The sequence below is a fragment of the Tiliqua scincoides genome, chromosome 1 (genome assembly GCF_035046505.1).
Source record: "Tiliqua scincoides isolate rTilSci1 chromosome 1, rTilSci1.hap2, whole genome shotgun sequence".
Lineage (NCBI taxonomy): Eukaryota > Metazoa > Chordata > Lepidosauria > Squamata > Scincidae > Tiliqua > Tiliqua scincoides.
The window spans coordinates 205,772,529-205,785,346 of record NC_089821.1 but is presented as its reverse complement, the minus strand read 5'-3'; the positions used below and the strand labels follow the sequence as shown (position 1 = coordinate 205,785,346).

The window sequence follows — 12,818 nt, the reverse complement described above, 5'->3', positions numbered from 1 at the left end:
AAAAAAAACAAGCTCAGCAGATCTCCTCCAAAGTTTCTTCTCACATCAACAAACAAATAAGCAGAGAAAGCCTCCCACTCCTTCCTTTTCTCCCAGGAGGGGGAAAGCTTGCCCCTCCTTCTCCTTCTCTCAGGCAAAAACTTAATCAGGCAGTCAATTAATCAATTAATGCTAGACACACACAACAGAACAACACTCACTTGCTTTAACTTCCTTCCTTGCTTGGAGCCTTCGGCTTAATTTCAACACTGAAATTCAACACTGAATCTTCACCATCACCGACATCGATGGCTGGGTTCTCTTGGAGAAAAAACAGTCCCTGGCTGGACCCTTCTTCTCCGAAACCGTACACCATCTGTAGGATCAAGGCCTCTCCTGACCACTGATCCTCGGATCTCATCAGACCCGCAATTTTGGGAAGAAATAGCGTGCTTTCCAAGCACTTTCCAGGAACTCAGAAAAATACGACTACTCAGCCACCTCAGGCTCCAACCCCCCCCCCCATTCTATGGTAATCCTGTGTTGTTCAACTGTACTACAGTTCACCAGTACCCCTTTCAGGACCAGACAATACAGCCTGAATCCCAGCATTCTGGGATTGTGCATTGTGAGGCAGAGAGTGAGAAAAAGAGTATGGCATGTGCTAGGCCCCATGGATTTTACACAGACTCCATCAGGAGTCTTCTGTCTGTACAATTGCAACTTTGCTCTGAAGAGTGGGAGACCTTGGTTCTTGTCTGTTCCTGGTCTTCACTTTTCTCAGTTTACAAATCACAGTTGCTAGCATGACTCCTAAAATGTAGGAGCCATACTTCCATTTCTCAAGGATGGGACTCAGACTCATATTTGACTGCCTTGCTCTATCCCATTAAGTCACGATGTCCAGCTGTGTTGCTGTTAGTTTCTAGTTCTCCCTTCACACAAGTTCATTTTCCTCACACAGACACCAATTCAAAATATGTTGTACAGCACAATCCTTCCTTCTCTGCCCTGCTCTGACTTTTTCTCTGGTAAGGGGTTGCTTGCAGGCTGCATTTTGGCCATCAAGGGACTTGAACCTCTAGTCTAGAGAGGTGTCTAAGGAACCTCAGAGCTTGTGGTTAAAGGTGTCAGTTGCTGCACTCCTTATCACTAAGCCATTCATGGCCTCTGACAAAGAAGGTACTGTATATCATCACGGCATCCCTCTCATTACCACACATGTATAGATACTTTCTCCACATTCCCACTTTGGGCACATTCTCAGTGTGCAACATCATGACAGACTTGCTGCTGTAGAAATGGCTGCTGGTGCTATTCAATTATCTCTCTCGTTTCTTATGTTATTATTTTGCTTTCTCTTGAGCTGACATGTGTGCACAGAATCATACTACGTTTATGCAAGCATTAACATAGCAACTGCCAGTGTACCATGACCAAAGGATCAAATGCAATATTAAGCATACTTATCAGGAAGGACCACTGAAGTCAACAGAATTAACCTTTGACCAATATATTAGGTTCAGGCTACCTGACAGACTGCTCTTAATAGCACAACATAAGGAAAAAAGGTCAGACTTTCAGTTAATTATTCCATATTCAGGAGAAGCATTTTTGGAAACCAATCTATATTGCAAGAGCATCCGGCTTGCTTCCTATGCACATAAAATCAATATAAAAAGTTTTACCTGCTATCTTTAAAAGTGTGGCTGTATGATTACTCTCTGTTAGCTTCACAAATCCAACTTGATTTCTGAAGTGATCGGTTCCTTGAAAAGTTAAATCCAAGGGTTTCCCTTGTAGCAGTTCTTCAATTAAATCTTTACTCTCCAAGAAAGCACCAACTGCTCTGTCAGAAAGGAAAAATATCTATCAGAACTGATGTAGAAACCCTATATAATTCAACTCTTATTCCTCTCTTTCATTAATAACAACTCTCCTTCCTGAAGCTCATGTGTGGACCATGACACTGTTCAAATATTATTGCATGTATTTGGTTGGCAACCTTCAGTCTCGAAAGACTATGGTATAATGTCAGCTCACAGTCTGATATGAACATGGGTAAACTACACATCGTTTGGAAATGCATCTCATGGGGCTGAACAGACCCTGAATGGAAGACCAGCAAGAGGAAAGAATTATTTCCCTGTTGGCTGTTGCAGATACCACTGCTGACTATAAAAAATTTGTTTTATGCTCAAAAAAACTACAAATCTCCTACCCACAAAGAGGTAAGCTTTCAGAAGTATTTGTGCACAACACGTAATTTGCCTCTTAATATAAACATGGCCAAACAATTTATGTTAAAATAATATGGCACGGTCTGTAGCAAAATTAAACATTTTAAATATCTTCTCATCAATGAAATAAAACCTACACATCCTAAGCATGTTTGTTAGTGTAGATTGGAATGCAGTACTACACCTAAAAGGCACAGATACAAACCTCAGTTCAAACGTGAAGCTCCTTGGGTGACCTAGATCACCATCTGTCAGTCTAACCCTGTCTCACAGTGTGGGAGGGAAAGATTTTTGCCATTTCTATATCCTTGAAGGAATAGCAGGATAAACATGTAATATTCAAAATTAAGTCCCAGAGAGCTCAATGTTATTTACCGTTCCACAAACATGCTTAGGGCTATCATGGGAAACATTGACTGGATCATGCTCATGCTGCCAGAACATTTATTTCCTTGTTATAAATTATTACTGCTGAGGCACTGACAATATTCACTAGATGGCAGTAATTACCTGGTGAGCAGACATCCTCAAAGGCTCAGAGAAAATCCAGGCAAGTTATTTTCTACTGAATAATATACTGTCATTTTCATTTTGGTTCTCAACAGACCACAACTTATCTGCTATACACTACAGCCCTGAAGGGAAAATTCAAGAAAAAAAACCTAATGGTAAAAAGCTAAGTTAGCACAGAACCAAGGCATAAAGGTTAAACAGTTTAACCTTATGTCTGATGCACCAACATACAAAACTGAACCAATCTTGACCTGCATGGCGAGTATGGTCGTCTTAGCTCTGGGCTGTGATGTGGCCAAGTTAAAAAAAATCACGATTCCAACAAAATCTAGAAAGCATACCTAACATCACTTCTTTTAGGAGAGTGGTTTTCAAACATGCTGCTTTCAAGGAATATTTTCCCCATTATCTTCTTTCCTGGAGAACCCTTAAGGATCTGCTAGGGTAAACCTGTGAATTCCAGAAGATTATAGGACATATTCTACAGCACATAAACAGTTTAGCTGGGGTACAGGTCAAGATTTTAGAATCTTATCCTCCCTCTCCCACACACACAAGGGGGAGTTTTGAACTGGTGTAGCAAAACTAAAAGACAGCACTATGAATCAGGACATCTTCATGCCTCTGCCATGAACTGAGTAGGTGGCCTTAAGCAAGCCACTCAACTCTCCAGCTGCAATATGGGGATAAAAATAATTACCATACAGAGTTGTTGTGATGGCTACATCAAGATAATACATGTGAAGTACTGTGAAATCTCAAAAGCATCATACAAATGCTAAGAATCATGATTCCTGACCCACAGAACCTGGCAACGGGCTGTGTACTTTGCTCACTGCACCACCATGGCACTTCTCAGGCAGAAAGTACACTGGCCTGATTCCTGCTGCCCTGCAGTGACGTCTGAGAAAGGCAGACTACAACTTACAGTGGAATGCACTCCTCAAGGAGATACATCAGGTTTCTTCTTTACAACCTTCTAATTACAGCTGAAGAGCTATTGTTCTTGTAAGACCTTTTGACAAACATCTTTTTGATCAGTGAAACTATAATTTGCTTTACACTGCTGCTTTTATATTGATTGTTAATGGTCATGGTCTTTTATATTGTGCTTTATTGTGGTTTTTGTCATATTTCATTGTAAGGTGCCTTGTGCCTAGCAGTTAAAGGTCATTCAAAAATTATATGATAACAACAAAAATTTATTGGTCCAGCTGGACTAGGTGATCTGAGCAGCCCATCTGGCCTTATGCAATTGTTCTTCCTCAGCCTTGATTCCTGGCTAAATTGAGTAGCTGCTCTAGAGACACTTTTGCTTTGCCTGTCCCTGGACTGCTGTCTTTAGGGAACCTAACTGGATAGTATTATAGCACCTGCCTCTCACCCTTTCATCTTTGCTGCCTTTGGGATCTGACTCCTTGCCAATCTCAGACTGTGCTACCTGCTTCTGGCCCCTCTGACGAACATATCTGGAAACTGACCTGGACCTGCCATCAACCATATCACCTACCTCTGATACTTCCAAATGGCTACCAGTGCTCCCATGAAACCAGAATGGGATCTCTTGACAATCTGGTCCACTGGGTCCTGACAACATCAAGATGAAGCAGCCTATACACTGGGACAGCCAGCAGTGGATGGCAACAGTTTTCTGTATTATAGCAGCCCATAAAACTGATCCACCAAAATTACAGGGCATGCTGTATCTCTGCATACCTCAGTTCACACTGATGTTTCAGTTCACACATGATCACAAATCCAAGAGCAACAGGGAGGGGCTGCCTGGAGTGTGTGGATCAACCCTTGATGAAATATCATGGGTGAAAAGGAACTGAAGGAAGCTTGCATGATCCTCCTCAGCACAGTGTGTAGGTTATTCCAGAAAACATTCATGAACTGGAAACCAGGTCTACCATTTCCCCCACAATAAAATGAAATGAAAAATAATTTAATACATTATTTGACTCTGAATTTCACTTTGTTTTGAAGGGTCAGGCAGAAAGGCACATTGTAATCAAACATTTGTAAGCAACTAATAACATACAGAATATGGTCCTCATTGAGATATACCTCTCTTCTTGTTCTCTCATATATCTTCCAAGCTGGACATGCCCTTCCCTCATTTTCTCCCTTGGCACTCTCGCTTGCTTTCTCACCACAAAAATCCTGGTACAACTGTTCTGTAAACTAAATTACCCTCAGAGACTTTCTGTCTCTATATCCAGCCAATAGTAGATTCATAAGTTAGAAGTGGGAAAAACAGAGGCTTGAGTGACTTTCACTTTGTCAATCTCCACTTCTGCTATAAGGTGCAAAGTAGCAATTGAAATCCTTGCCCTTGATGACAGCCAGGCAGCTCAGGAGTTAGCTGGATCTCACATTACAGCAGAAACATCACACTGGCAACACAGTGTTGGCTTCAAATATTCTCAATGGTACCATGTATTAATTTAGGAGCCATAAATTACCTCTGGTGTCCCTACACAATAAATGCTCTGTGACATATTCTAGAGATAAAATAATGAGAAGAATTAGAAGATGAGAGGAGCAGGTCACTTCAAATACCCACACAAAGAAGCAAGGAACAAAGGTCAACAGATGATGATGGCAATAAATCTTGCCGATTTAGGATTCATTTGTAGTTAAGCATTGTGGCACTTGAAACATAATTATTTCTATTCTATGCAAACCTATGGAATAACAGAATAAAATGAAGTAATTTGGTCATTTTAAATTACAAGATGTATTCTCAATATTTTCAATTTCCTTTTATTCTAATCATTTTTTCTCAAGCCTAAGAATTGCTGTGTTAACGACAGAGTCAAATTCAGGTCAACGTACTCCAGCAAGTATTTCCAGTGACTCCAATGCTAAGCTTAACAAGTAAAGAGGCTGTGACCCAAAATTCCTATTATGATTAAAGCAGCCATGCATAAATAAAATTATTAGATGAGCCACTGTTGAGGCTTACTCAACAACGACAGGCCAGTGGGGCATATTGGTATATGCTCTTGCTGCGGCAGTACTCTTGAAGATAAGGATGTCACCACAGAAGAGGGAGCTGCACTTGGCTGGACATGCAATTTGTTCTGAGTGAGTCCATTAGAAAGAATGAAGTTAATCAGAGTTTTGAAGAGCAGAAGGTAACTTGCCTACCGAGTACAAAAGTAGCAGGTCTCATGGGATATTTAGATAATTATATAATGAATGCAGAAGGCATCTGATATCATGTGAGTAACAAGAATACACAAAAATATAAGAAGGGGTTAGATCCTGTGTGTTACATGGAAGAACTCCATGCTAGATTCTCTGTAATGCTTCTAACATGCTCCCAGGCCCAATCTACCTCCCATCTCACCTTTCCCCTCCCCCAAAACACCCCTCCCCACCTCCATTCCACCCTCCTGCCACTCTCACCCACCCCTTGCACTGGTCTGCCTGGGCTGGTGCAAACGTACCCCTTTGGCATGGATCTGGTGCCAACAGACTGGTGCATGTCCTTGCACTGGCCCAGTCACTTGAGAGTAGTTGCAAATGTGCTTTATGACATGTTCATGGCACTCCTGGGCCGGCACAGCTGGGCTGCACCAGCTTAACTTAAAGTTAGGATCGTACTTTCAGTGTGTAACTATGGTTGTGTGCACAGAAGAGGCACCAATGGTTTAAGAACTAGGAAATCTTTGCGTGAGGAAGGAAGCGATAAAAGCAGCAAAATTCAACAAGTCACTCAAAAGTGAATTTTCAAAGACAGTCCCATAACCAGTGGTTCCATTTCCACTGGAGGCCTACCTTAGTCTAAGACTAAGCATTTTCCTGAAGAAAGGTAACACCTTAGTGTTTAATTTTCAGTTTTTTTCAGTTAATTTTCAGTGTTTGGAACTGGAGTTGAAGGCATGTTTCCACATGGCTGAAGCTCCACATTGCAGTGATAACATATGCAAGCACCAATCACACAGGTTATCAAGTTGCTATTGGCATCGTAAGCATACAAACAACCTGAGATCAATTTGATTGATGCTGGTATACATTAAATGTGAAGTCCCTGACCATATGGAAGTTCCTCTCCTCCACTTTTGCTGGTGGCAAACATACAAAGAAATAATATATTAACTAGATCTCAGTCTTGTGATCTGAAGGATAATTGACTTGATTACTGTTGAGTTTCAGATGCAATAATTGTCCAGGGACTGTATAAAAAGAAAAAGCCTAAATATGGGAATAAACGAACAAGTCTTTCATTGCTTACTAGCTCCTAAGTCATAATCATAATCATAATCATAATAATAACTTTATTTTTACCCCGCCTTTCTCCCCAAAGGGATTCAAGGCGGCTTACAACAGGTAAAAAAAGATTAAAAACATAATTCAAAACAAATAAAAACATATTAACGCATATCATAAAAAACAAAAAAAACAGCAGTCAGATAAGAAATAGGTAAAAAGAGCATAGAGCAGCAGCAAATCATAAAAGAATCAGGCCTATAAAAAATATTAAAAGATGTTAAAAAGGCCGAGAACTCAGAAGGCTTGTTTAAACAGAAGGGTCTTCAGGCCTCGCCAAAAAGTCTCAAGAGAGGGAGCCATTCTTAAGTCAAGGGGAAGGGAGTTCCATAGCGTTGGTGCCACTACTGAGAAGGCCCTATTTCTTGCCGCTGCCCCATGTACCTCCCTAGGCGGCAGCACTTGCAAAAAGGCCTTCTCTGATGACCTAAGAGGACGGGCTGGATTGTACGGGAGTAGGCGATCTCTAAGATACCCTGGCCCAAAGCAGTATAGGGCTTTAAAGGTCAAAACCAGCACCTTGAATTGGGCCCGGAAATAAATGGGCAGCCAATGCAGCCTCTGGAGAAGCGGACTGACAGAGTCAAACCGCCTACCTCCAGTAACCACACAGGCCGCCGCATTCTGCACTAGTTGCAGTTTCTGAACCGTCTTCAAGGGCAGCCCCACACAGAGCACGTTACAGTAATCTAACCTTGATGTCACCGAGGCATGGATCACCGTGGCCAGGTCTGCACGATCCAAGTACGGCCGCAGCTGGCGCACCAGCCGAAGTCATTGAACAGATGCGACTTAAAAGCACTAAAGTTTATCTATTTTTAATTAATGAAAGTAATGAGCTCAGTGGCAGTGAAGGAAAGACAAGCCCAGCGTGTGTGCAGGGCCTTTTACAGTGGGAAGGTAACGTGAGACTTGCAGGTTACCTTCCCACTATAAAAGACCCTGCGCACTTGCTGGCTGGTCTCTTCCTGCCTTGCCCATGGGTTGGGCTAAGATCCACTCCGCTGGGCTCTGCTCCCTTCCCCTCCCCTCCTGCAACCTGAGTCAGGGGACTGAACGAGAGAGAGAGAGAGAGAGAGAGAGAGAGAGAGAGAGAGATGGGGGAGGAGAGGTCTCTCCCTGCCTTGCCCATGGACTGGGCTGGGCTCAGTTCAGCTGGGCTCGGCTCCCCTCCCCTCCCGCAACCTTAGCCAGGGGAGTGCAGTAGAGAGAGAGAGAAAGAGAGAGAAAGAGAGAGAGAGAGATCCCGCATGAGGGAGGGGAGCCCAGCCCAAGCCGCAGCACGTCTCCGAGGGACGGAGGGCTGGTTGGCTGGCCAGCCTGCCAGGAAGGCAGGCAGGCAGGCAGCGGCAGCAGAACATGCCGCCCTAGCTAGTGAGGAAGGGCGGTTAGGTGGACAGGCATGCAGCTGGGCGAGCAGGCAGGCAGCCCAAGCAAATAATAATAATAATAATAATAATAATAATAATAATAAACAACTTTATTTATATGCCGCCCTTCTCCCCAAAGGGACCCAGGGCGGCTCACAACACATTAAAAACAGATTAAAAACATAATTTAACCACAAATAAAAACATATTAAAAACACATTAACATATACCCATAAAAACCATAGTCAGATAAAAAGTCAGATAAAAAAAGCAAAACGTAGCAAATCAGAGGAAATCAGTCCTGTAAAAATACTAAAAAGATACAGAAAAGATGTTTAAAAAGGCCATGCACTCAGAAGGCTTCTTTAAACAAAAATGTCTTCAGGCCTCGCCAAAAAGTCTCAAGAGAGGGAGCCATTCTCAAGTCAAGGGGAAGGGAATTCCATAATGTTGGTGCCACTACTGAGAAGGCCCTATTTCTTGCCGCTGCCCCACATACCTCCTTAGGCGGCGGCACTTGTAAAAAGGCCTTCTCTGATGACCTAAGAGGACGAGCCGGATTGTACGGAAGTAGGCGATCTCTGAGATACCCTGGCCCAGAGCAGTATAGGGCTTTAAAGGTCAAAACCAGCACCTTGAATTGGGCCCGGAAACGAATGGGCAGCCAATGCAGCCCCCAGAGAAGCGGGCTGACAGAGTCAAACCGCCTAGCTCCGGTGACCACACGGGCTGCCCCATTCTGCACTAATTGCAGTTTCCGAACCGTCTTCAGGGGCAACCCCACATAAAGCGCGTTACAATAATCTAACCTCGATGTCACCGTGGCATGGATCACCGTGGCCAGGTCTGCCCGATCCAAGTACGGCTGCAGCTGGCGCACCAGCCGAAGCTGAGCGAAGGCCTCCCTAGCCACAGCCGCCACCTGGGAATCCAGGAGCAGCTGCGAATCCAGGTGGACCCCCAAGCTGCGGACCTGCTCCTTCAGAGGGAGCGCAACCCCATTCAGAGCAAGTCAATAGTCCAGTACCTGCATTGAGGATTTCTGAACCAGGAGAGCCTCTGTCTTATCCGGATTTAATTTCAGTTTATTAGCCCCCATCCAGATCCTCACTGCTTCCAGACAGCGCTCCAGGACCTCAACCACCACCCTGGAGTCTGGAGGAAAGGAGAGACAGAGCTGGGTGTCATCAGCATATTGATGACACCCCACTCCAAACCCCCGGATGACCTCTCCCAGCGGTTTCATGTAGATATTAAATAGCATGGGGGACAGAATTGAACCCTGTGGCACCCCGCACCTCAAAGGCCAGGGTGTCGAACAGGCATCCCCCAGCACCACCATCTGGGACCGACCTTCCAAGTAGGAGCGGAACCACCGCAAAACAGTGCCTCCAACTCCCAACTCGGCCAATCAGCCCAGAAGGATACCATGGTCGAAGGATACGAACGCCGCCGAGAGGTCCAGCAGGACCAACAGGGACGCACTCCCCCTGTCCAGTCCCCGGCGTAGGTCATCCACCAAGGCGACCAAGGCAGTTTCCGTCCCAAAGCCCGGCCTGAAACCAGATTGAAAAGGATCCAGATAATCCGTTTCATTCAAGACCCTCTGGAGTTGGGCCGCCACCACCCGCTCAATTACCTTGCCCAGAAACGGGATGTTGGAGACTGGCCGGTAGTTATCCAACACCGTGGAATCCAGGGAGGGCTTCTTTAGGAGGGGGCGAACCACCGCCCGTTTCAAAGCGAGTGGCAACGTCCCCTCCATCAAGGAAGAATTAACCACCCTCCCCGTCCACTCAGCCAGTCCACCCCGGGCAGCTCTTATTAGCCAAGCTGGGCAAGGGTCAAACAGGCAGGCAGACGGCCTCACACTCCAAAGGAGTCTGTCCACATCCTCAGGCTGTACAAGCTGAAAAGAATCCCACAACACTGGACAAGCAGTTGCCAAGGGGACATCGTCAGACATTGTCAATGTGGCATCCAAGTTGCGACAAATACGATCGATTTTATCTGCAAAGTGTTGCGCAAACCCGTCACAGCGGCTGACCGTGTATTCCTCCTGGTCCACTAGAGGGGCCTGATGGAGGCCCCGCATCACACTGAACAGCTCTGCTGGAGGGAGGGAAGGAGGGAGGACAAGGGGGAAGGTGAGCAGGCGGGTGTATGTGTCTGAAAGTGTGGAAGAACCCCCTCCATTTGTGTGCGTGCGAATGGGATCATAAACTGGCATGATCCCCCCTTATTAGGGTGAATGGGATCATAAACTGGCATGAAGATTCCCCCCCCCCCCAATTAGGGTGAATGGAATCATAAACTGGATTAAATTCATTCATTCATTTTCCGTCTCTAATATATTCATTTATGTAAATCTATTCAAATTTGAAATGTGAATTAATTCTTCCCCCCTGGCCCCCGACACAGTGTCAGATAGATGTTGTGGCCCTCATGCCAAAAACTTTGAGCACCCCTGTATTAAACTGAAAGTTTACGTGAAGAGCATCTATATTTCATCTACCTTGTCAGAAACTCAGGACTAGGTTCACAGAACTACTAGCATTAAGATAGCCATAATGTACATTTCCTCAATTCTTACTTCTGAGAGCTATCAGAACTAAGCAAAGATATTGGAGGGGAGAAAGAGAACTCTAAGAACATGGCAAAACAGAATTTTAAGAGCACAGCACATTTTCTGAGAGACTATGAAACAAAACAAAAATAAAGGAAGATTAAGAAAAATAAAAAATGTATTCCCTTTTTAATTATTACTTAAAAGTTGTGTGATGGGTTAATTATGCTGGTGATCCTCATAATCTATACTCTAGCATGCTCTGACAGAGCTCAACAGCTGCTGAGTGGCTTCAAGGAAGGCAGACAAATACAAAGGAAGCAAAACAAATTGAAGTGTTTTCGCTTTTAGCGTATTTATGATGAAAGGGTTAGATGCGGACTCATTATAGTATACACTTCCTTGTCCACTTCTCTGCCATGATTTACTTTCACTAAATTACTAGCCATTAGCTGTACTGCTGAGAAGCCAGAGCAACTTCAGGCCACACTGTATTATGCTAAAAGCAATATGTCAAAAACAATTTAACTCTTGTCTTTTCCTTCAAATCCTGTGCAGCCTGGAGCCAGAAGCAGAGTAGTATAAAAGGTGGATGAGTTCAGCAGTTCACTCATCATATGGACAGCCTTACAACACAGGCTCCTTTGAAAATAAACCTCAGTGAATTTAGTGGGTCTTATCCCAAGTAAATGTTTACAGAATTGCAACCTACTCTAATAAAGAACACCACAAATCGTATTTGATGCAACAACTGATTTAAAGGAGCTGCTCAACCATATAATTGCTATACACAAATTATAGTTTCCAAGGGATCATTGTCTCTCTTCAGATGTTCTATTAGCAGAACAAAGAATAAGAACATTATTACCAATAACTGCTGTTGTATATTGGATAAGAACAGAAGGGACAACTCACATCTGGGCTCTACACAGAACTGAGACAGCCCTACTGCGATCCTTTGCATTTTATGGTATCTTGGTCCCAATATTTACAATTTATTTTTCTCTTTGTATCCACATATGCATGCCAAAAGAGGATGACATTTCACGCATAGTAAGAAGTGCACAATGTTGGAGTTGGTGCAACTCTGTCTGCTGTCCAGAGGGGGCAGGATGCTGTCCAGAAGGGGTCAAGCTATGGGCCCAGTGAATCTGACCTTTCTACCTGTTCTCTCTGTGATCCTTGTGGGGTGTGGCCCTAACCCTTTATCCTTCCCTTCTCCTCTGAGCACTTCCTCTTGTCCTCTGACCACTGACCTGTTAAGATGTGCAAACCAGGGCTCTGATGCCCAGGCCATCTTGAGCACAAGGCATGTAGGGCGAGGTAGCTCTAGGGCCTTGCTATCTCTAAGTGTTAGCTGAACCTGTGATCCTAATCAGATGCTGTAAATATACACTCAATGGAACTGTAAGTAAATAACTTCCTTTTTGCAACTTTAACAAGCCATTGCCTCTTTGTCTTTTTTATAGATTAGCAGTCAGCCGGGTGAGGGAGGTTCCCTGGGGTGATACCCAAAAGGGGGGGGGGGGGTCTGCTGCTTAAGCTACTCTGCTTCCCTCCCCAAAGAGGAAGCTATTTTAATTTCCTCCAACACACAATAGCCCTCAAATGCCAAAATAGATCTGTTAGTCTTTAAATGTCTGTTTACCTCCTTTTCTGAATCTCTCCCATAAGCAGTTTCAAATCTTCACCCCACCCTCCTTTTCTCCTTTCCATGAACTTCTGGTTGGCTCAAATTAAGAGGATTTACTCCTATCAGATAATTTGAAATCATTCTGAATCACTTGTTATTCCTTGAGAGAAAGGAAAGGTTTTATGCTACAGCTTGTATATTTAAACTGGAACACCAGAGTGGTAGCTACTAGAAAT

The 12,818-nt window shown here is 44.0% G+C and overlaps 1 protein-coding gene across 4 annotated transcripts in view; it reads right to left on the bottom strand.

Annotated features, from left to right (window-relative positions):
* AKAP7 (A-kinase anchoring protein 7) overlaps positions 1-12,818 on the bottom strand; it is a 102,175-nt gene that overhangs the window by 71,494 nt on the left and 17,863 nt on the right. For all 4 annotated transcript variants that reach the window (XM_066614597.1, XM_066614587.1, XM_066614606.1 and 1 more), the window contains one exon: positions 1,668-1,828. In XM_066614597.1, the coding sequence (XP_066470694.1) occupies positions 1,668-1,828 (161 nt within the window). The remainder of the gene's footprint in view (positions 1-1,667; positions 1,829-12,818) is intronic.